Below are 23,176 nucleotides of genomic sequence, written 5' to 3'. Positions count from 1 at the left end.
ATGAAGTGAAAACTGGGGCCACTTTGATGGGGAGTTAGGATTTCTTTGTGGGTTCATGAGTTTTCACATATTAAAAATATAAAGCTGCTTGGCCGGCCGTGGCTCAGTGGTTGAGCATCAACCTAGGATCCAGGAGATCGTGGTGCGATTCCCGGTCAGGGCACATGCCCGGTTGCGGGCTCCATCCCCAGTTGGGGGCATGCAGGAGGCAGCTGGTCAGTGACTCTCATCATTGATGTTTCTATCTCTCTCTGCCTCCCTCTCTCTGAAATCAATAAAGATATATTTAAAAACAAACAAACAAAAAACATAAAGCTTCATTCAGGACCATGATAATTTAATCAGAAACTATTCAAAATCCTAGTTTAGGGCTGAAGAGATACTCTGATATAATCAAGGGTTGTAAAAAGTACATGCTGCTTAAAAAAAAATGAATGTTGGAGAGATTTTTTATTAGTTGTATAAGGTAAGATTATTCAGCCTCACTACAGTACATTATGATGTTTCATTCTATAGTATTTTGTATAGATAATTTATTATGTTTTTACAGTGCTATCCAAATGTGTAACATGAGATGTATAGTTAATGGAGGGAGAGTAGAATTACTGAAGCAGGAAAGGGGCATCTTCCTGATCCAGTGCTGGAGATGGTGGATCCCTTTTCTCACATTGCTAGAGGATAGATAGAGTAGGCTCTCCTTCACTTTAAAGTATCAGATGGCAGGTAGACATTGTTAGAGCTGTTAATTCATGTGCAGTGCTCATGCACATACAACTTTGCAGTGTTGATGAATATGTAGCCCAGATTTTATTTGAGGTAATGGAGACTTCCAGGTTGAAGAAAAGATATTGTACCCTTTTTTTGATGCTGTTGCACCTTCCAGCCAGTAATGGAGATAGCAGTTATTGGTTGTTGGAGGCCATTCTTTCCCAACTGGTGGTGTGTCAATGCAGATCAGAACAGTGTGCTCATCTAAATCTGTGTGAAATACACATGGCAAACTTAGAAAAACCTGTAGACAGAAATGCATAGTGAAGAAAATATTTATAGATAGAATTTATAGGAAAAAATGAATTATATCTTCATTTGAATGCAAGATAATGTTTGGTAAGTTGTATTAATTTTAATGTTAATTTATTTTAATATCAAATTAATTTTATTAGACTTTTGAGGCTATATGTGGCAAACATAGTTTTAAAAAATTAATTGCAAAAATATATTTTTAAGTAAAAATATCTTGAAGTTCTTCCCTTAAAAATAAATCCTTTTAATGTGGCTTATAATACTAGTTTTAATTTATTCTGACAGGCAGGCACTGACCATACAGGTAAAATCTTGTAAATAGAAGGTTTGCACAATTTACTACAGTGACACAACCCTATTTTTAATATCACTGTGAGAGAAATCTGTGGTATGATAGTCCTCACATTATATTTTGTTTTAAAGAACCTGGGTTTGAAACTTGGCAGTGCCAGTTTAGCCATTATGTGACTTAGGCATTTTACTTTACTTCTGAATCTCAGTTTTTTCTTTAAAGTAGAAGTAATAATAATCCTTCATAGAGCTAGTTTAAGGATTTAAATGAGTACATTGCTGAAGGCATCTACTGGAGAGCCTTATACTGACTAGACAGTCAATAAATTATGTTTTATTGAATAAGTTTAAAATATAGTACATTTGAAATACTGAGGCACCAAATTCATTTGGGTAAGTTAAGTTTTGTTTGTGTTGACGTAGAGCTTAATTTTTATTTTTTACTTAATTTTTTCCTTTCACCTTACAGTATTGGATGATGAAGACAGCAACAACATCACAGTAGGATCCCTAGTTACAGTGTTGGTTAAATTGACACGGCAAACAATGGCAGTAAGTAATCTATTTGTATTTTTATGCTTTAAGTTATGTGTTACTTAACCAGTGTTACCCCAATAAATTTAATGAAAAGAAAAAAAAGTTGTGTGTTAAGGTTTTTTATTTAATTTCTCGTTTTAAGTTACATAGTCTCAAATCAAAACTACTGAGTAGCAAAATTTAATTTTGCAAGTTCTGTTAGCTTTTTTGAAATTTTAAATTAACTTACAGTTTTTCATATGAGTTTTCACACAAGAAAACCTTGGAAAATAAATTCTTTTTTTAAAAAAAGGCATTGAACGGGTTTTAAGTAAATTTTTTTTTTTTTTTAAATATATCTTTATTGATTTCAGAGAGAGGAACGGAGAGGAGAGAGAGATAGAAACATCTATGATGAGCGAGTCATTGATTGTCTGCCTCCCGCACGCCCCCAACTGGAGATCGAGCCCGCAACCGGGCATGTGCCCTGACCGGGAATCGAACCTCAGTCCCCTGGATCCTAAGTCAGTGATCAACTGCTGAGCCACGCCCGGCTGGGCATAAATTAATTCTGTATGTGAAGATTTTATTTCTTAAAAAACGTTATAATAGCCCGACCGGGTGTGGCTCAGCGGTTGAGCGTCGACCTGGGATCCAGGCGATCGGGGTTCGATTCCCGGTCAGGGCACATGCCCGGGTTGCAGGCTTGATCAGTGACTCTCTCATCATTGATGTTTCTATCTCTCTCTCTCCCTCTCCTTTCCTCTCTCTGAAATCAATAAAGATATATTAAAAAACAAAACAAAAACATACAAACAAAAAAACGTTATAATAGCAGGGTAATGTGGGTATAGTTCTTAAATTTTAAAGTGCTATACAGAGTTTATTATTGATTATTGTTGAGAATTTCATCACTACTCCTTTTTAGTGAATTCTTTAGAGAATTTACTCCCTTTTATTTTTTTATTTAAAAAATTAAAAAATTCTAATGAAAATAACTTTTTTCTAATGTGAAAAATTTGTACTATATGAGAAAAAATTCAGGCAATGCAAAAAAGTATAGGAAGAAATTAACATTTTCTAAAATCTTACCATTCTGAGATTATCAGTTTTGAAGCTCACCTCTTTAGATATCCTAATACATGACTATCCAGAGTTAAATGATGTTTTTATCATGGATCCCTTCTCTTACTTACCTCCCTCAGGAAACCCCTTGTCAGTGCCCATTGACCAGAATTCAGTCTTGTGTATATCCTGTCTTATGTTTCTCCATTGGTTGTGTTTACTATTTGGACCTTGACAGTGTATATGTATATGCATAGACATCTATACTGGTATTTTTCTCATTCTTTTTTAAATCTGATCATATTGTATATGTTTCCTGCATCTTGTTTTTCACAGTTTCTATTATGTTTATATTACTTTCCAAGTTACAACTCTAGTTGTAACTTATTTTTAATAGTCTATAGTAATTTCAACTCAGTTTATTCAACTAGAGGTGGATTTTAGCTGTTCTGCTCTGGGTCTGTGAGCATCTGCAGGAAACATATGCTGCATTTAAACCCTATGTCTAAAGCCTCTGGTAGGAAAAGCATCTTTTGCTGTAGGATATATCAAATAAAAAAATGTTAATTTTATGGTAGCAAGTGGCAGGCAAGCATTTGTGTCATAGACTGTGGATGAGAGGTGCTTCCTGGGAGAAGAGGAAACTATAAGCCAGTGGTCAGGATTGGGTTTAGAATCCAAACTTATACTACCTACATGCTTTGGAATTTCCAGCCTGAAAAATGAACAATGAAATGGGCTGTTGATACCTGGAGTAATTGACAGAAGAAAAAAAACCAAAACTGCTCTGGAGGAAGGGAAAGAATCAAGTATTTCTTGTTCAGTTCTTTTGTGAACTGTACTTCAGTTAGAACCCAGTAATAAGTGAAGAAATGAAGCAGAGATGATAGAATTAGGCAAATCTTTCTGTCCAGTTAGTAAATATTTTTGGTGTTATAGGCCATGTAGTCTCTGTAGCAACTACTGAACTCACAAATGGGCATGATTGTGTTCCAATAAAACTGTTTAAAAAGCAGGCAGTTGAACATAGTTTGCTGACCCTTGAATTAGGCTAACAGTTTAGAGCCTAACAGTTGTCATTGTTTTTACTTGTTAGCTTTACTAATTCCAAGGAGTTTATTAAACAATCCACATCACTTGTTGTCATCTTCTCATGTAGATTCATACTGGAATTTAAATGCTAAATATACTGATTCTAAATGGATTGTATGGTGGATGGATGTCTTTAGGGTATGTGGATTTTCTTGGTGTTCCACTTCTTAGTTATAGGTCCAATAAGCAGTATCACTGACAGTGAATAAACTATGAAGTTTTCATGTTAGAAAATAGTGTAATACATTCAGATTTTCATATTAAAATAATCATGTCTGATTACTATTAGAATAAAAGCGAAAATTTAAACTAAAATATTTTTGAGTTTATAATGAGTTTACATATCTTAAGTCATTGCATTTATAAATTTCAGTGGAGTGTACTTTTAAAAAATATTCAAGGCAGATGTGAGATATTTCAGAAGGCAATGTCTGAAGTGTCATTTAGTAATTGCTAAATTGGCACACATTTATCATTTAGTGATTGCTAAGTCTCCTGTCTTCTTACCCATTGTCACCAATTTTAAAACTTACTGGTAATATATTTTGAAAGATTGTTTTGCTTATCTGAAAGATGAATGAATACAGCTTGACAGACTTTATATTTTTCTTCTTGCTCCCTCTAGGAAGTATTTGAAAAGGAGCAGTCTATCTGTGCTGCAGAGGAACAGCCCACAGAAGATATGGTAAAACTCTGAGTTTTCTCACCTACCTTTCCTGGTGATAGAAATGTTTTGCTTCATTTTCTGACTTATTTACATTCCTGTGGGAGAATCATTCAGTTTATGAAAACATTTAGTTTAGCCATTCCCATCTAAAAATTGCAATGACTACCCTGGCCGGTGTGGCTCAGTAGTTAGCATCAGCCCTCGCACCGGAGGGTTCGAGGGTTCAGTTCCCTGTCAAGGGCACATACCTGGGTTGTGGTTTGTTCCCCACCCCTGGTCAGGGCACGTGCTAGAGGCACCCAGTCGATGTGTTTCTCTCACATCGATGCTTCTCTCTCTCTCTCTTTCTCTCACTCCCCCTCCATCTTCCCCTCCCTCCCTCCCTTCCACTCTGTCTGAAAAGCAGTGGAAAAAAATGTCCTCAGGTGAGGATTAATAACAACAACAACAAAATTACTATGACTCCCAAATGAAACTATTGCTATAATTTCTGAGTGTGTATGTATGTTGTGATTTACAGCAAGGGGACACTAACAAGAACAGGACAAAAGGAGGATGGCAACAGAAGAGTAAAGGACCTAAGAAAACCACTAAATCAAAAAAAAAGAAAACTATTAAAAAAAAGCCTACACCTGTGCCCTTATCACAATCAAAGCAACAGAAACAAAAGCAAGCAAATGGAGTCATTGGGAGTGTAAGTTTATTACTGTTATTATATGATTATCTTTATTGAGGTATAACACACACTAAAATGTTCAAATCTTATGTGTACAACTCCTGAAGTTTTACACATGAATGTACTCATGATACCCATACCAAGATATAAAACCTTACCAGCACTCTTGAAAGCTCCCTCGTGCCCATTTTCAGTCAGTGACCATCTACCTCCTTACCCTCCCCCAGTTCTGTTATTACCATAGATTAGTGTTGCCTGTTCTTAAGCTTCAGGTAAGTAGAATTATGTTTGGCTGCTAGATTAAGCATCATGTTTATGATACTCATTTGTATTGTGTGTAGCAGCAGTTCATTCTTGTGTGTGTGTGTGTGTGTTTCTAGTTTTTGCCAGTTGTGAATAAAGGTGGTATGCTTATTCTTGCACATTTCATTTTGTGGACATTTTTCTTGGGTATGTACCTAGCAGGGGGCTTACTGGGTCATAAAATGAGTGTATGTTTAACCCGTTGAAAGAGCCCGTTTTCCAAAGTTGTACCACTTTTTGCTCCTGCCAGCAGTTATGAGTCCACTTGTTCCACATCCTCACCAGTATTGGTTTTACCAGCCTTTTTAAGTTTTAGCCACTGTGGTAGATCTGTTGCTGTATCTCTGTGTGTGGTTTTTATTTGTATTTGCCTGATTAATGGTAATAAGCACCTGTTCATAGCTTACTGGTCATTTGGCTGTCCTCTTTTCCTGTGGGTTGTTTTATGGACTTGAGTGGTATTATTCCTTTCTAGGTTCTGGATATGAGTCCTTTTTGGTGGATATGAGTCCTTATGAGTCTTCATGGTGGCTTTTGGTATTTCTTAATGTTTTAAAAAATTTTAATTTTTATTATTTTTTAAAATATATCTTTATTGATTTCAGAGAGAGGAAGGGAGAGGGAGAGAGAGAGAGATAGACACACCAATGATGAGCGAGTCATCATTGATCGGCTGCCTCCTGCACGCCCCTGACCAGGGATTGAGCCCGCAGACCCTGGCATGTTCCCCGACCTGGAATTGAACCGCGATTTCCTGGATCGTAGGTCGATGCTCAACTGCTGAGCCATGCCCAGCCGGGCAAGTGTTTCTTAATTTTAATGACGTCTATTTCATCATTCTGTTATGGTTACTTCTTTTGTCCTTTTTAAGACATCTCTGCCTATCCTAAGGACATAGAGACATTTTTCTGTTTTCTTTTAAGTAGTAGTCTTTTGTTATATTTAGCACTATGATACATCTTGAATTAATTTTGGTGAGTATTGCGAGAGAGGGATTATGGACCAGTTATTCTAGCACCATTTGTTGAAAAGATGATCGTTTCCTGTCTGAATTGCAATGGTCATTTGTTGAAAAACAAGTGATTATAACTGTATGTGCAGATCTGTTTATGAACTCTACTCATTGCATTGGTTGTCTATTCTTGTGACAACACCACACTGTCTTAATTATGGTGGCTTTATGCTAAGTCTTGAAATATGGTAGTATAAATCCTCAGACTCTTACTTCATTTCTTCAAAATGTTCTTGACTATGTAGGTCCTTTGCATTTCCAGCTAAATTTTTAGAATAAGCTTGACAATTTTTGCCAAAAAAAGCTGCTCGGATTTAGACTGGTATTGCATTGAATCTATGGTTCAATATGGGGAGACTTCACATGTTAACAATACTGAATCTTTTTATTCATAATCATGGTTTATCTTTATTAATTTGGTTCTTCCCTAACTTTTTCTCATGAGTTTGTGGTAATTTCCAGTGGCAGAGCTATGGCACATCTTGCATTAGATTTACTCCTATGTATCAGATGCTTTTTGGTGCTCGTGCTTCAAATAACATTAAAAGAAAATCATTCTGTAATGTCAGTTGCTGATGTATAGAAATACAGTTGCTTTCTAAATATTGATCTTGTATCAAGGAGTCTTGGTGAATTCACAATAATTCTAATCATTTGTAGATATTTTAAAAAAGATTTTCTACATACACAATTATGCCATCTGGGAATAAAGACAGTTTAGCTTTTTTTTTTTTAAAATCTTTATGCTCTTTTTCCTTTCCCTCTTAATATACTGGCTATACTTTCAGTGTAATGTTAATTAGAAGTGAAGATGGTAGTTACCTATCTTATTGATCTCAGGGAGGAGCAAACGTCATTTTACTATTAAGTATGATGTTAGCTCTAGGGTTTTTGTAGATATTCTTTATCAGTTTAAGGAAGTGTTCCCCTGTATTCCCATGCTGAGAATTCCTATGAACAGGTACTGAATTTTATTAAATGCTTTTTCTTCATCTAATGAGACGATTCTATGATTTTTCTCTTTTCTGTTAATGTGGTGAATTATATTGATGTGTTAAAAAATTTTAAACAATCATTGCATTACTGGAACAAATCTCATTTGTCATAATGTAGTATCCTTTTTTATATTTATCTGGATTTGATAATACTTGTTTAGGATTCCTAAATCTGTTTTTATGAGAGAATATTGGTTTGTCATTCTCCTTTCTTGTAATATACTTGACATGTTTTGTATTGGGTTTATGCTGTGAGATTGGATTTGTTTCTTATTTGGAAGAATTATCTAGAGAAGTCATCTGGGCTTAGAGGTTTTAAAAAGGGTTTAGTTGTAGAGTTCTTATCCTCAACATATTCTACCTTTTTTCTTATATCATTTTTCATAATTGTTTTTTTCAAGGAATTTGTCCATTTCTTCTTGAGTTATCAACTAGATTGACATAAAGCTATTGATAATATCCTTTATTTTTAATGTTTTTTTTGACCTATAGTTATCTCTTTTATTCCTAATGTTGGTAATTTGTATTCTGTATCTTTTTTCCCTCTAGTCAGTTAGTCTTGCCTAATAACACTTACCAATTTTATTAATCTTTTCAAAGAACCAACTTTTAGGTTTGTTTGGATTTCTCTTTTATATATCTGCTTTCTTTTTAATTTCTGGTCTGTTTTATTTCTACTTTCTTTGCATTTAATTTGCTGTTCTTTTTCTTCTTGAAATAGATTAATAAGTATTTTGTTTGGAATATTGGCTTTCCTTACTGCATTGTACTTTATCAATTATAGAAGATAATATTAAACTCCCCAAAGTTTTTAGTACTTTTCTATAAACTTCCAATTTCCTCTCCTCAAATAAAATGTATTGCATGATATATGTTTTTGAAGTATGAGCCATCTTAGCCGTTGTGGTAGTATACTTTGCAAATAGGAATAAAATAGTTTTATTTTACAAACTATGAAGAACGAATAAGTGAATAGATAAGCCGAATGTTAAAGCCTTCAGTCTGACTACTGCATACTTCAACATGTTTAAGAATGTTTGTAATTCTCTAAAATTCTGTGTAAGTAGCGAAACTGTGATTTGAGCTAGTTTGAATAAGTGAGCTTCAGGGACTCAGAGTGGTACAGCCATTGAGATACATACTCAGAGCTTTCGTGGTTGCTTTTCCCTTTTAGGAAGCTGCAGTGAAGGAAGAGGAAGAAGAGGTGTCTGATAAAGGCAGTGACTCTGAAGAAGAAGAAACCAATAGAGACTCGCAGAGTGAGAGAGAGGACGGCAGCGACAGGGACTCCGACAGGGAGCACGATGAGAAGCAGAGCAAAGATGACGAGGCAGTAAGGCTGGGGTCTGAGAGGGGCCGGGGCCTCTGGCGATGGTTTTGTGCTTGGTCTTGTTCGCTTGCTTGCTTACTTCTTTGCTTGTCAGTTTGCTTCTAGTACATTTTATAACCCTATATTGCTTTGTAAGATTATTTTTGAGGAATAGTGGTCAGAGTTACAAAGAAAAATAGTTTCTAACAAGGATTGGAAATCCTAATTTTCTTAAAGCTTAAATTGCTAAGTAGATTAAGACCTAGGTCTGAGGTGAGGTCAGTTTGGTCTCTTAAGCACTTTTCAGTGCTGGAGATGATTCTGGAAGTGTGAGGAAAGAAAAGTGGGTAGTGAACTAGGTAGCAGTTTACTTGGAAGAGTCTCTCAAAAGTTCAATGTCACAGGTAAGATTTGATTCATGGAAAGAAGTGTAAGTTTTGAGCAGGGAAATGATCAGATTTGTGGGACTTAACTTAGCATTATTAGGAATAATAGCTAGCAGAAGATGGAAACTCCTCACAATGGTTGAAAACATACTTGATTTCAAATATTCCATTTTTATTTTACTAGGAGTGGCAAGAATTACAACAAAGTATACAGAGAAAGGAGAGAGCTTTGCTGGAAACCAAATCAAAGATAACACATCCTGTTTATAGTCTTTACTTTCCCGAGGTGAGTTATACATGGCCTAGTGTTTTTCTTACTCCATTCACTTTCTCTTCAGATATTTCTCAATCGCCATTTATCTCTTTGTGGTGGGTACTGGCTCACATGTGCTAAATGTGATCTGTTCTTGATAGGCCACATTTCTGAAGGAGAGATTTAAATATGAATTATGTATGGAAAAAGAGGATTAACTTTTTAAGAATTTTTGTGGCTTTCTGTGCTGTATCTTTTGTCTGCCTAGATTACTAAGGGTTGTGCTTTATGAGGATTTCTTGCTAGCAGTTCAGGCAGCTAATCATACAAATACGTATTTTGTCTCTATGTGGCTATTGTGAATCTTTCACTTCTGTCAAGTTTTAAATAGGTTAGAAAGTTCTTAAATTTTTTCCATGGGCTTTCTCTGAGGCCACCTGGAGCCACTAAACTCTCTCTGGTCCCAGTAATTGCCCCAGTCTATGGCAGCTGTGGGGCCAGCCTAAGTTCAGTAAGAGCTGAGCATGGCTGAGTTCCTAGCTCAGGACAGGTCACTGCAGTGCTATTTGTTCCCTTGTCCTTGTTTACTTTGTGTTTGTGGTCTACTCACTTTTGATCTCTTTGATAGGCTGTATTTGTCTTTCAAATGAATTTGGGATTTGCTTGACATTTTACTTTTGTGGATGATTCTGTCTATGGCTAGAGGTCAAGAACCGGTTGCCTCCGTTCAGGGAAGCTCTTCCACAGACTGCCTTACAGCTTTGCCACAGAACCTTCTGTTTACCACTCATGTTTGGCAGGTGATTTCATGTCTAAATCTGCTTTCTGCTCTAGAATGTCAATCCAGAGTTGCTGGGGGCTGCTGAAAGCTAATTCCTAAGTAATTTGGCTTTCCTACTAATAAATGAGTGGCTCTGCACACACTTTTGTTGTGACTTGGAGAGACATCAACTCAGGATTTCATCTTAATGCTCACGCCGATCTTCTGGCATGTCCTGAGCATTAGCCCATCTGTTAGGGGCAATTTGCCCATTGTACTGGTAGTCTGCCAACCACAAGGCTCCCGAAATCAAGTGAATAAATTCCACTCAGTGATTGGTTTTTAAAAGTGCCATGGGATTCTATAAGCTGCATAATTTTTATCCTTGTAACAGTTTCATTTTAGATCATGCTTAGTTAATAGGCAAAATAGTCATTTACTTTCTTACGACATTGCAGCAGTAAAAATACCTTTTTCTGACTTAATCTGTATTTGCATGTTAAGCATCTCAAAGTACCATTTATCAGATAAAATTTATTTAGGACTTTCCTACCATCTACCTGTCTACCTTCCCATGTACCTACCAGCTACCCTAACTACCACACTACCCACTTAAAGATTTATGCAAATAATTGACTTACATGTTATCGAAACTCATTTATTATATTTAATATGTTAAGAATTTTTGGGAATCACACACAACAGAAAAACAATTTTGTTTAAAGTGCAAATAACTCACGGTAGAGCATCTTTTCCACTTTCACCATGTGCATTAGAGTCTAGGCACAGGTGCCATGCCATAGATTGATATTCACATGCTTCTTAATAAATATTCTGTAATGAATACTTATGCATCTCATTTTAATCAAGTAGCCTGGGAAAGGAAAGGGAGAGGCATTCTCCAAGTGAGAGATAAAGAAGAAATGCACATTCTGAACATATCCCTGTGCTTCTTGTGTTACATGCATGTTCTGTTGGTGATACTTCTGACGATGAAATGTCAGAACTACTTAAATAGTAGAGGCCCTTACCTCATTTCATTTATAATCATAACTTATTTATTGCAGTCTATTTGCTAGACATTCTAACATATTTTACTTGTATTATCTCAGTTCACCTTTATTATACAGCCTGAGGTAGGCACTTATCATTTAACAGAGAAGAAAAGCGATGGTTAGAGAAGGAAATAATCCATGTCTGTGTGGCTTTAAAACATCATTGGCAAACTGCAGCCTGCAGACAAATCTGCTTCTCTGCCCGTTCTTGTGAATAAAGTTTTATTGTAAATGTTTTATTGGAACACAGCCACACTCATTCTTGTCACACTATGATGGCATTGTTGAGTAGTTGCAACAGACTCTGTGACACACAGAGCCCAGGTATTAATACTCCACTTTGAGTCTATTATGTTTTTACCTACTTTGTGTGTGTAAAACACACAGAGAAACTTACATATGTACACATATACCTGTTGTGGTCCTAACCCTTGGGTGAAGCTGAAGTTGGCTTAATCGTGCATTTGTGATTTATTTATTCTGCTTATTAATGTTGCATTGCTTTGTTGTTTAAGTCATTTAAACAAAAGAGCTTTTAGTTGAATTTAGTGTAGCATTATTGGAGAGATAATAAACCAAGTTTTAATGTCTTACGGTTAAAATAAAATAGAAAGAAAGTGATTCTGGCTTAAAAACACAAACATTTCCCCTACAAAACTTAAGTAAAATGTACTTTTTTTAAACCTTCTTTTGGATAATTGAGAATTTAGAATAGTCTGGTGTTGTTTTGGTTGAGTATTTAGAATATCCTTGAGTTTATTATCTTCTTGGCTCCAAAACATTTTTTAAGCCATTTTAGAAAGATATCTTTCCTAAGCAGATGACTAAACAATTACTGATGTGCTGTAATATAGTGATGGTCACCGAGCAGACTGGAGTTTGATGCGTCCAGACAGCTGCTCGTCTCCTAATTTTTTTTGTTTGTTTTCTGTCTGTCAGTTTTCTCTGCTGTCTCTGCTGTGCAGTTCTGGTGGCAGGTTTTCTTTTTTACTCAGCTCCTTTTCTGTTCCTAACCTTTTTGAAGTACAACTAAAAATGCTCAACTTATTAATATTAAAATCATGTTCAGTGAAAGGTATAAAATAGGCTCGTAGATTTCAAGATGGTCTTTTATGAGTAATGTATTTTTAATTTATTGATTTCTCATTTGGTTGCCCAAGTCTCTTCCACTCCTACTTACTTCTGACTTTTGCTTATTACTAGCTCAAAGTACTAAGATTATTTGCTAGATGACATTGTAATAGTTTATACTGTTCTTTTTTTTAGAATATCTTTTGCTTTTTAAGTTTTTTAAAAGTTAATCAGGAGTTTTTAATACAGAATCCCATCAATAGGGCCTAAAGGGCCATTTGAAACCTCAAACTTAAATACAAAATTCTTTTGGAGACTAGATCTACAAATGGATAAGAAAAATTTGTTCAGTCAATATTTATTATATATCTGTTTTGTACATTACAGCAAAGAATAAAACAAGGACAATATCTCTCAAGTGAAACAAGGCAAAACTCTGTTTCTCTAGTTCTTTGTGATTTTTTGTACTTTCTTTTTCCTTTGCAGGAAAAACAAGAATGGTGGTGGCTTTATATCGCAGATAGGAAAGAGCAGACATTAATATCTATGCCATATCATGTGTGTACACTAAAAGATACAGAAGAGGTAATTATCCAACAACAGTATTTCAATTTTCACAAATGTATAGCATCTTGTCATCATGCTGCTTCATAAAATCTTTTTTAGAAAATAGTTGATCATATTTGGTTTATTGCATTTTAAGACATTTATAACTTTTTTTTTTTAAAAATATATCTTCATTGATTTCAGAGAGCGGGGGAGAGAGAGAGATAGAAACATCAATGATGAGAGAATTGTCATTGATTGGCCGCCTCCTGCACGCCCCAACTGGGGATCAAGCCTGCAACCCGGGCATGTGCCCTGACTGGGAATCGAACCGTGATCTCCTGGATCCTAGGTTGATGCTCAACTGCCAGGCTATAACTGTTTTCTGATGTGTCTTGGGGAAAGCTCATTTGAAATTTATAAAGTTTGAATTGCTAAAGGTAGGCAACTTGGTCAGTCTTTTAAAAACTTGTTCTCAACTTATTTTTGGACGTTTTCACTGTTAGTGTCTAAGAACATATGCCTTTCCTTCTCTAGAATTTAATTATATCGTACAAAAATGTATGATTTTTATTCTCATTGAATTAGTGCTAAGATATATCCTTTTCTCCTTAAAAACAAATGTAAGAATGGTTGATTAGATTTTTAGCATGGAATTTTTATTATGTGGCATTGTCCACTGTAAATGACATCACTATTTACTGTAGCATTGTGATGAACATATTTTACCCCTTGGGAAGTCTTTTCTATTTTTTGTTTTTCTTGATTTTTTTTTATGTTACTTTTCTAGGAAGAAGGTTCTGTCTGCTTGGAGTTGGACAAGAACAAGGCTTTTGAATTTTGAGATAGTTTTATGATACTAATTTTTAATCCAGAGAGTTTTCCCCCCTTTGTAGCCAATATAAATGTATGATGTAGTTTGATTATTTGACACTTAGAGGTAGAACTAACTTAAGGGTACTTCTTTGACTAAGCAATTTTTTAAAATATAAATTTTACTTTCTTATTTTTAAAAAAGAATCCTCACCTGAGGATATTTTTTCCATTGCTTTTCAGCAAGAGTGGAAGGGAGAGAGAGAGAAACATTGATGTGAGAGACACATTGATTGATTGCCTCCCACATGTGCCCCAACTAGGGCTGGGAATCAAGCCAAGACCCTTCAGTCTGAAGGCTGACACTAACCGCTGAGCCAAACTGGCTAGGGCAATTTCACCTATTTTTGAATAAATAATACATTCACCTAGTTAGTATTTCAGAAGATATACAAAAGTGTACACAGTGAAACATCTTGCAGCTCTGTCTCTCACTGGTTTTCCTTCCTGGAGACCATCATTGTTACCAAATTTTTATTCTTCATGTGACATTGTATGTAAATTATAAGCAAATACATATGTGTATTTTTCCCAGTTTTACACAAAAGTAGCGTACACCATATTGTGCACCTTACCTTTTTTTCTCTTAGTGATATAACATGGAATTTGTTCCACGTTAGTATAAAAAAAGCTTCCTCAATCATTTTTAAAGCTGCATGATACTCTTTTTGTGTGGATTTTTATTTATTAATTTAGCACTTTGTTATTTATCAGTTTCTTGTCTTTTCCCACAATAAATAACCTATATGTCCTTTTGTCCTTGTGCAAACATTTCTATGGGATGAGTTTATAGAGGTACAATGAATGAACCAGAGGCTCTGTACATTCCTAATTTTGATAGATACTCCTAGGTATTTATTTCCCTGTAGGGAGAATGAATGTTTAAGTATGCCCATTGCCTCTCAGTGTGCCAGGCATTTTGAATGTCATTGCTTATCAGAATGGTAAAAAATGGCCTCTCTGTTATTTTTTTCTTTCTGATTTTTTATTTTGAAAACATTAAATCTATAAAAATGTTGTAAGCAGAGTGTTATGAACCTCATAGAATCTTTATGTACATTGACTAATTGATAACATTTTTCCACGTTTTATATCTTTCTGTGTATGTTTACTCACAGAAAATACACGTGTGTGTGTATTTCTCCCTTCTGACCCACTTTAGGTACTTGCAGACCTCATGATATTATACCCCTCAGTACTGGAACGTGTATCTCCTAATATCAAGGGCCTTCTCCTACATAAGCACAGTAACATTATTATATTCAGGAAATTTAACATTGATATGGTGGTATTTGTCTAATATGCAGTGTATTTTCAAATTTTCTCAAATATTTCACTAATATCTGTTACAGTTTTTGTTTTGTCTTGTCTTTAAATTCAGGATCCAGTCAGGAATCACACAATGCATTTGGTTGCCACTCTTTAGAACTCTTCCTTGGCCTTTGCCTTTTTTAATTTTTCATGCCATTTTTGAAGAGTCCGGGCAAGGTATTTTATGGAATATTCCTTAATTTGAATTTTTCTCATTGGTTACTCATGATTATATTCAGCTTAAATATTTTTGGCAAAAATATTACTCAGGTGCTGTAACCTTAGTGCATCACTTTAGGGACACAGTATATCAGTTCACCCCACATTCCTGATATTACGGTTGATCATTTAGTTAAAGCTTTTCCCTCTTGTAAAAGCTGTTTTTTGTTTTTTTTCTTCTAATCTGTGGGGTGATACTTGGGCACTATGTGACTCTCCTGATCTTCCACAGTCTCTTACTCACTTTAGCATACATTGGTGATTCCTGCCTGCATCAGTTTTTACTATGCTAGTTGTATTCAGTGTAGTTTTAACTTGGATTTCTCTTAAGAGTGAAACTGAAGATTGAAATTCACTGTGTTTTTTTAAATTGTATTTCTTTTTGTATCTGTTTGTAACCATTGTTCATTTTTACTGGGTTGTTTGTCTTTTAATTGTGTTTTTTTTTAATATTATGAAATCAGCCCTCTGTTATATGTATTGCAAATATTTCTCCCCCATATGTTTTACTATTAAGGTTGTTTGGTTTTTACAAGCAAAAATATAAATATTTATCCATTTATTTATTTGGAGTTTTTATTTATTTTATTTTATTTTTAAAAAAATATATCTTTATTGATTTCAGAGAGAGGAAAGGAGAGGGAGAGAGAGATAGAAACATCAATGATGAGAGAGTCATTGATCTAGCCCGCAACCCGGGCATGTGCCCTGACCGGGAATCGAACCCCAACCGCCTGGATCCCAAGTTGATGCTCAACCGCTGAGCCACGCCCGGCCGGGCTATTTGGAGTTTTTTAATAATGTGATTAATTTTTCTTTTATGATTTTTAGGTTTTGTGTTATAGTTAGAAAGGCCAAACTGTGAGATCAATTTTTAAAGAGAAGATTCTCCCATGATTTTTTTCTAGCTTGTTTTAATGGCATATTTTAAGAATTTTTAAAAATAATTTTTAAATTGATTTTTAGCAAGAGAGAGAAACATTGATTTGTTGTTCCACTTATTTATGCATTCATTTCTTGCGTGTGCCCTGACTGGGGATAGAACCCTCAACCTTGATGTATCAGCACTATGCTCTAACCAACTGAACTACCCAACCAGGGCTTAATGGCATATTTTAATATATAATCTTGCCTACAAAATCTGAATTTTGGAGATTGGAGGCATATCACCAGAAATTCTGAATGTCATCTTAAACATTTATTCTTCCTTTGTCCAAGTAGAATTGAAACTTCTAAGACTTTGTAACTCTGTATTTAAAGTTTATGATTTGGTAGGAAATAAAGTATCTTCTTTACCTTTTAAGGCATTGGGCATTTGTAAAGGAAAAACACAACTTCTCCTGTGTTTATCCTTTACTTAATCACATTACTAGCAACCTCACAGATGTGTTGGTTTTCATCCCCACACCAAGCAATTCTCTGTCATACCTCTGAGTCTCCTACAGTTTAACTAAATGCTGACAATCTCTACCTGGATAGTGTCAAATCTCACAGGTTAAGCTCAGTCCCACAAAACTGCCATCCCCCACTCCCTCACTTCAGGCGCCAATCACAAACCTCAGGTTGTTAATTGTATTTCTGACCAAATGGCTAAAAATTAGGGTCCCATGACCCCCTCCTTGGGTTTAATAATTTGCTAGAATGGCTCACAGAACTCAGGGAAACACATATACCAGTTTATTGTAAAAGAATTTGATAAAGAATATAAATGAACATCCATATGCAAGAGATACACAGGGCAAGGGATGTGGGAAGGGGCTCGGAGCTCCCATGCTCTATCTGAGCATACCCCTCTCCCAGCACCTCCATGTGTTCCTCTTGCTTTGGAACTTTTATGGAGGCTTCATCACGTAGATGTGATTGATCATTAACTCAGTTTGGGTGGGACTGAAAGTTTCAAGTTTCTCTAATCAGGCTGGGTCTTTCTGGTGACTGGTTCTTATCTAGGAGCCCACCTGGAGTCACCTCATTAAAACAAAACTTTCCTATCACCCAGGAAATTCCAAAGAATTTACGAACCAGGGTCAAAGAGCAAATATTAGAACAAGATGCTCCTAGTGCGCTTATCACTTAGGAAGTTACAGGGGTTCGAGGAGCTCTGTGCCATGAACCAGGAGCAGAGACTATATATGTACATATGTGTGTATATATATATTTTTTTCTCTATTATCTCAAGCATTTATCTTATAAGAAAATTTGGCAAGAATTATTACCTTTCTGGTGAAGTGTATTTTATTAATTTGAGCATTTAATTTATTTTACTTTTATACCCTACTTCATTTCTTCAAGTTGTTGCTTAAAATATGCTTTCTTGATATCCTGTCAATTCTGCCTAGTTTTAATTCCTTTGTATAGTATATATAACGTAAGACATAAATGTCATATACTATTTGTTGTTGTTAGAACTTTTGTAACATTTATTAGGATGTCCTGTGTCATTTGAGTAAACAACTAGGTATTACTCTGGTGAAGGAATTTTAGGAGTGAGGTGGTGTTTTTTCCACTCCATAAGACACAGGTTCTAAATGCTGATTTTATCTTCTAGGTAGAACTGAAGTTTCCTGCGCCAGGCAAGCCTGGAAATTACCAGTATACAGTGTTTTTGAGATCAGACTCCTATATGGGTTTGGATCAGATAAAGCCTTTGAAGGTAAGAATAGTGACTCTTCAGTAAATATGGTTGTCTGTTTGAAGAAGTGCTCCATATTCTAGGGGAGCATTTCTAGTTTTAAAATGTAGAGTAATAGAGGGAAAAAGAGTTCATCTCATACTTTATATATGATACATTTGATGGACTAGTCTTTCAATAATAAACTGAAGTTGTTGAGTTAAAGGAGTGTTAATGATTTAGAACCTTAAATATTAATTACTGTAATGATTTAGTACCTTGACTATAAATTACTTAAGTGATACCTTTTAATGTGCTGTAATGTGCTATAATTTTATAGGGGTTCTGTTTTCTTAAGAAAAGGATATGTTTTCCCACAGATTCTGTTGGCATGTTTATTAATTTTTCTTTCTTTTTTTTTTTTTTGAGCTGATTTTATTTAGGTTATTGTAGAAGGGAAAAGGTTGATTTTATCAAAAGGAAGGGGGTCTGAGTAAACAAGGGTGTCATCAAGTTTTATGGAGGTCATGAGGAAAGATGGAGATGGGTCCTACCTTGGCATTTGAGAGGGCAGGTGAACCTTTACACTTAGCCCTTTCCCAGAAGACAGAAGAGGGGGGAAATTTCTCAGCTGGTGTTGCTCAGATAAAGTTCAAGATTGTCAAAATAATGGATGTAAAACATTTATTTAGCACAGAGACTAAGAGCTCATAGTAGGCACTTCTAAGTAATAACAATTGTTTAGAATAAACAGAAGAGTAAAAGCACCCTTTAAAGGAACCCATCACTAGGAGTTTCCTTATTGACAGCTGTTCCAACAATCCCAGAGGTCCTTGGCTGCTTCTCACTCTGGGCTGCTTGCCAGGCTTCTGGTAACCTAAAGGGCCCTTTCTAGTCTCCTCCCATCACTCCCACTGCCTACTTATTAAGCTGTCTTCCTCAGAGACCTGTCCCCATTAGCACACTGTCCACAACTCACACAGTACATGCTCCAAAAACACATAAATGAATGCATGGCCAAGAGCCTGAGTGTTAGAAAATCTAATATCTAATCTACTTATGATAATAATCGTCCCCGTTTTCCCTCTTTTATTTTTACTTATTTACTTACTTTTTATTGAATTTATTTGGGTGACATTGGTTAATAAAATTATATAGGTTTCAGACATACAATTCTATAATACATCATCTGTATATTGTATTGTTGTGTTCACCCCAAGTCACGTCTTTTTCTGTCACCATTTATCCCCCTTATTCCCTCTTCTACCTCCCCCCACCCCTCTTTCTCTCTGTTGTCTATGTCTGTGAGGTTTTTTTTTGGGGGGGTTAACCCCTTCACTGTTTTCACCCAGCCCCAAAACCTCCCTCCCCACTGACAGCTGTCAGTCTGTTCTCTATTTATGAGTCTTGTTTCTATTTTGTTAGTTTATTCTGTTCATTAGGTACCACATATGAGTGAAATCATATGGCACTTGTCTTTCTCTCACTGGCTTATTTCACTTAACATAATGCTCTCTAGGTCCACCCATGCTGTTGCAAAGGGTAAGATTTCCTCCTTTTTTATGGCTGAGTAGTATTCCATTGTGTAAATATTACCATAGCTTTTTTATCCACTCATCTATTGTTGGACACTTGAGCTGCTTCCAGATCTTGACTATTGTAATAACACTGCAATGGACAGAGGGGTGCATATATTCTTTCAAATTAGTGTTTTGAGTTTCTTCAGATATATTCCCAGAAGTGGAATCCCTGGGTCATAAGGTGGTTCCATTTTGAATTTTTTGAGGTAATTCCATGCTACTTTCCACAGTGGCTGCACCATCTGCACTCTCACCAACAGTGTACTAGGGTTCGCTTTTCTTTACATCCTTGCCAACACTTGTTGTTTATTGATTTATTGATGGCAGCCATTCTGACGGGTGTGTGGTGATATCTCATTGTGGCTTTAATTTGCATTTCTCTGATGATTAGTGATGTTGAGCATATTTTTATATGTCTATTCTGTATATCCTCTTTGGAGAAGTCTATTCAGGTCCTTTGCTCATTTTAAAAATTGGATTATTTGGGGGTTTTTTGGTGTTGAGTTTTCTAAGTTCTTTATAAAGTTTGGATATTAACCTCTTATCAGATGTATCATTGGCGGATATGTTCTCCCATTCAGTGGTTGTCTTTTCATTTTGTTGATGGTTTCCTTTGCTGTGCAAAACCTTAAATTTGATGTCCCATTTGTTTATCTTTTGCTTCCCTTGCCTGAGGAGATATATCAGAAAAATATATTGCTATGAGAAATGTCAGATTTTATTGCCTGTTTTCTTCTAGGATTTTTATGGTTTCAAGTCTAACATTTAAGTCTTTTTTTCTTAAATCCTCCCCTGAGGATACAGTTAGAGAGAGGAAGCGGGGAAGAGAGAGAGAGAGAGAGAAACATTGATCAGTTGCCTCCATACGCGCCCTGACGGGATCGAAACCACAACCTAGGTATGTGCCCTCACCAGGAATCGAACCCACCACCTTTTGGTGTACAGGATGACGCCCCAACCAACAGAGCCACCCAACCAGGTCTAACATTTAAGTCTTGAATCCATTTTTAGTTTATTCTTGTGTATGGTTTAAGAAGGTGGTCTAGTTTCATTTTTTTTCATGTATCCAATTTTCCCAGCACCATTTATTGAATAGACTATCTTTATCCCATTGTATGTTCTTGGCTCCTTTGTCAAATATTGCCATAAAGGCATGGGTTTATTTCTGGGCTCTCGATTTTTTTCCATTGATCTATATGTCTGTTTTTATGCCAGTAGTATGGTTTGATGTTAGGTAGCGTGATCTCTCCAACTTTGTTCTTTCTCAAGATTTCTGTGGTTATTCAGAGTCTTTTGTGGTTCTATATAAATTTTTGGAATATTTGTTCCAGTTCTGTGAAATATGCCATTGGTATCTTGATAGGAATTGCGTTGAATCTATAGATTGCTTTTGGTAGTCTGGACATTTTAATGATGTTAATTCTTCCTATCTCTGAACATAGTATATGCTTCCACTCATTTGTATCTTTCTCAGTTTCTTTCTAGAGTGCCTTATAATTTTCTGACTCCGGTCTTTTACATCCTTGGTTAAATTTATTCCTAGATTTTTTTTTTTAAATACAATTGTAAATGGGATTGATTCCTTAGTTTCCCTTTCTGGTAGTTCATTATTGTTGTATAAAAATGCTGTTTATTAATTTTTGAAACTAATTTATTCTTTAGCACTTTAGAGCATATACTTTGTGTAAGTATCATTTGAACCATACTCCCCTTAGTGTTTCCTGTTTCACTGCAGGTTTTTATGAAAGCGTTCTGTTGGCTTAGGAGGCTTATACTGTAGCATTGTTTCGCTGTGGACTGGAGTCTCAGAGTAAAGAGCCAGGAAAGGCATGCCTTTTTTCCCACAAGGGTACCATAATTCTTTCCCTTGGCTGTAGAATTTTACTTTCTGAGTCTGGAGGCTGCAAAATACCTCTTTGAAAGTCACATTTGAGCTTTTTCCCCCCTCAGCAGAAGACATTAAGACATCACTCATTCTTGCTCAAGAGTCACAATTACTAATTTTTCACGCCACAGAATAGACAGCTTCTATAAAATCAAACTATCAAACAGAAATTTAACTACACTTACATGTTAGTAGATCTACCTTTTTGTTTCTGGGATGAATGTCTCTTCTCATTGAATGTTGCAAATTTAGAATTACCACCCTAAAATATAGTTCTTCGTAATTGCTTTGGTGACAGAAAACCTTTTCTTCATCAGTTATATCTTCCACTATTCACCCTCAAATTTCTAATGTCTGCATTTAATTCTTCTTTATAGTTGGAAGTTCATGAGGCTAAGCCTGTGCCAGAAAATCACCCACAGTGGGATACAGCAATAGAGGGAGACGAAGACCAGGAGGACAGCGAGGGCTTTGAAGACAGCTTTGAGGAAGAGGAGGAGGAGGAGGAAGATGACGACTGAGCAGGGCTGCAGACGGACCATGCTGTTTGCACGTGTTCGCAAACGTTTGCTGTTTTGGAAGTGTATAATAAACCAGAAACAGTGCCGAACTATTGTCAAGGGAGGTGTTCTTTCCTGGAAATGGGTGCATAATATAACGTAGGCAGTGCTGGTGCCTTGGTATCGTCTGAACAATGCTTAAGGCTTGTTAAAGCCTTTCAGGTATGGGAGGGTACATTTATTTCATCTGCAAATGATAATAAACCCTTTGTTATAACTGTCCAGAGTGTGGGCTCTGTATTATCTGATCAATTTATGGTCCCAGTAAAAGAAAAAGTACATGAAAAACAGTCTATAAATGAGCAACTTATTTGTTCAGTTTTAGTTTTAGCAAACATTAAAGTATGATAAACATCACAACTATGTTTTAAGTAACATCCGCTCAAGTTTTAATCTTGGTAAGCTCTATCATTCATTTATTGACATTTTGCAGCGATACAAAATTATTGATCACAGCTCCATTTATAGTTTTAAACCTCTTATTTTTACCTATCATGGTCATAAGTTGGCATTCTCTCACATTCCACATAATGTAGAGGGCTGCATTTTGGGATTTTGCTTTCTTAATTTCCAAGAGTTAATCAGACAGATTATAAAAATGGCTTTTAATGGCTTAAAACATTTTTAAGCCTCTATTTGAGCAGATCAATGCAGGATCTAGTTCTTTTTATAAGCTATAGATCTAAAAATGATTGTGGGACCATATGTTCTCTGATGTGGTGACTTATGTTATTAAACCTTTTTTTAAAGGTTCACTATAAAAGCTGAAACACATTCTTAGCTTTTAATCTACCTGACTCTATCACAAGCCTTTTAAGGAAAAAAATATATAACATGCAAAGGAGGCATTTTTTGTATTCATTTTGGACTCCTGTCAATAAAATAGAAGTTTGACTCGTTTTACGTTTGTAATGGTGTGTGTCTTTTTACTCCCAGAGAAAGGATATGATAAGGATAATTGTTTTATTTTTCAACTAAAATTTTATATTATCGTACATCACTGCTGAAGTGACTGCTGTTTCTGTAAACAATAGAAAAACCCATGAGTGGGAGGAATTTCCCCTCACCCAGTGTGCCCTGAAAGGAGAGTGCTTATAAAGAGTAGGAATGTATATGTGAT

At 35.6% G+C, this 23,176-nt stretch overlaps 1 protein-coding gene across 1 annotated transcript in view; it reads left to right on the top strand.

Moving 5' to 3' along the window:
• SEC63 (SEC63 homolog, protein translocation regulator) overlaps positions 1-22,956 on the top strand; it is a 59,408-nt gene extending 36,452 nt beyond the window's left edge. The window contains exons 14-21 of the mRNA XM_081141389.1: positions 1,784-1,866; positions 4,613-4,672; positions 5,175-5,348; positions 8,815-8,973; positions 9,520-9,621; positions 12,961-13,059; positions 17,969-18,073; positions 21,874-22,956. Coding sequence (XP_080997515.1) covers positions 1,784-1,866; positions 4,613-4,672; positions 5,175-5,348; positions 8,815-8,973; positions 9,520-9,621; positions 12,961-13,059; positions 17,969-18,073; positions 21,874-22,017 — 926 coding nt within the window. The 3' untranslated portion in view covers positions 22,018-22,956. The remainder of the gene's footprint in view (positions 1-1,783; positions 1,867-4,612; positions 4,673-5,174; positions 5,349-8,814; positions 8,974-9,519; positions 9,622-12,960; positions 13,060-17,968; positions 18,074-21,873) is intronic.
• Positions 22,957-23,176: the final 220 nt, after the last annotated feature.

This window comes from Miniopterus schreibersii (assembly GCF_964146895.1).
Source record: "Miniopterus schreibersii genome assembly, chromosome: 6".
Classification (NCBI taxonomy): domain Eukaryota; kingdom Metazoa; phylum Chordata; class Mammalia; order Chiroptera; family Miniopteridae; genus Miniopterus; species Miniopterus schreibersii.
The sequence above is the reverse complement of the archived record's forward strand: the minus strand, read 5'-3'. Positions and strand labels throughout refer to the sequence as shown.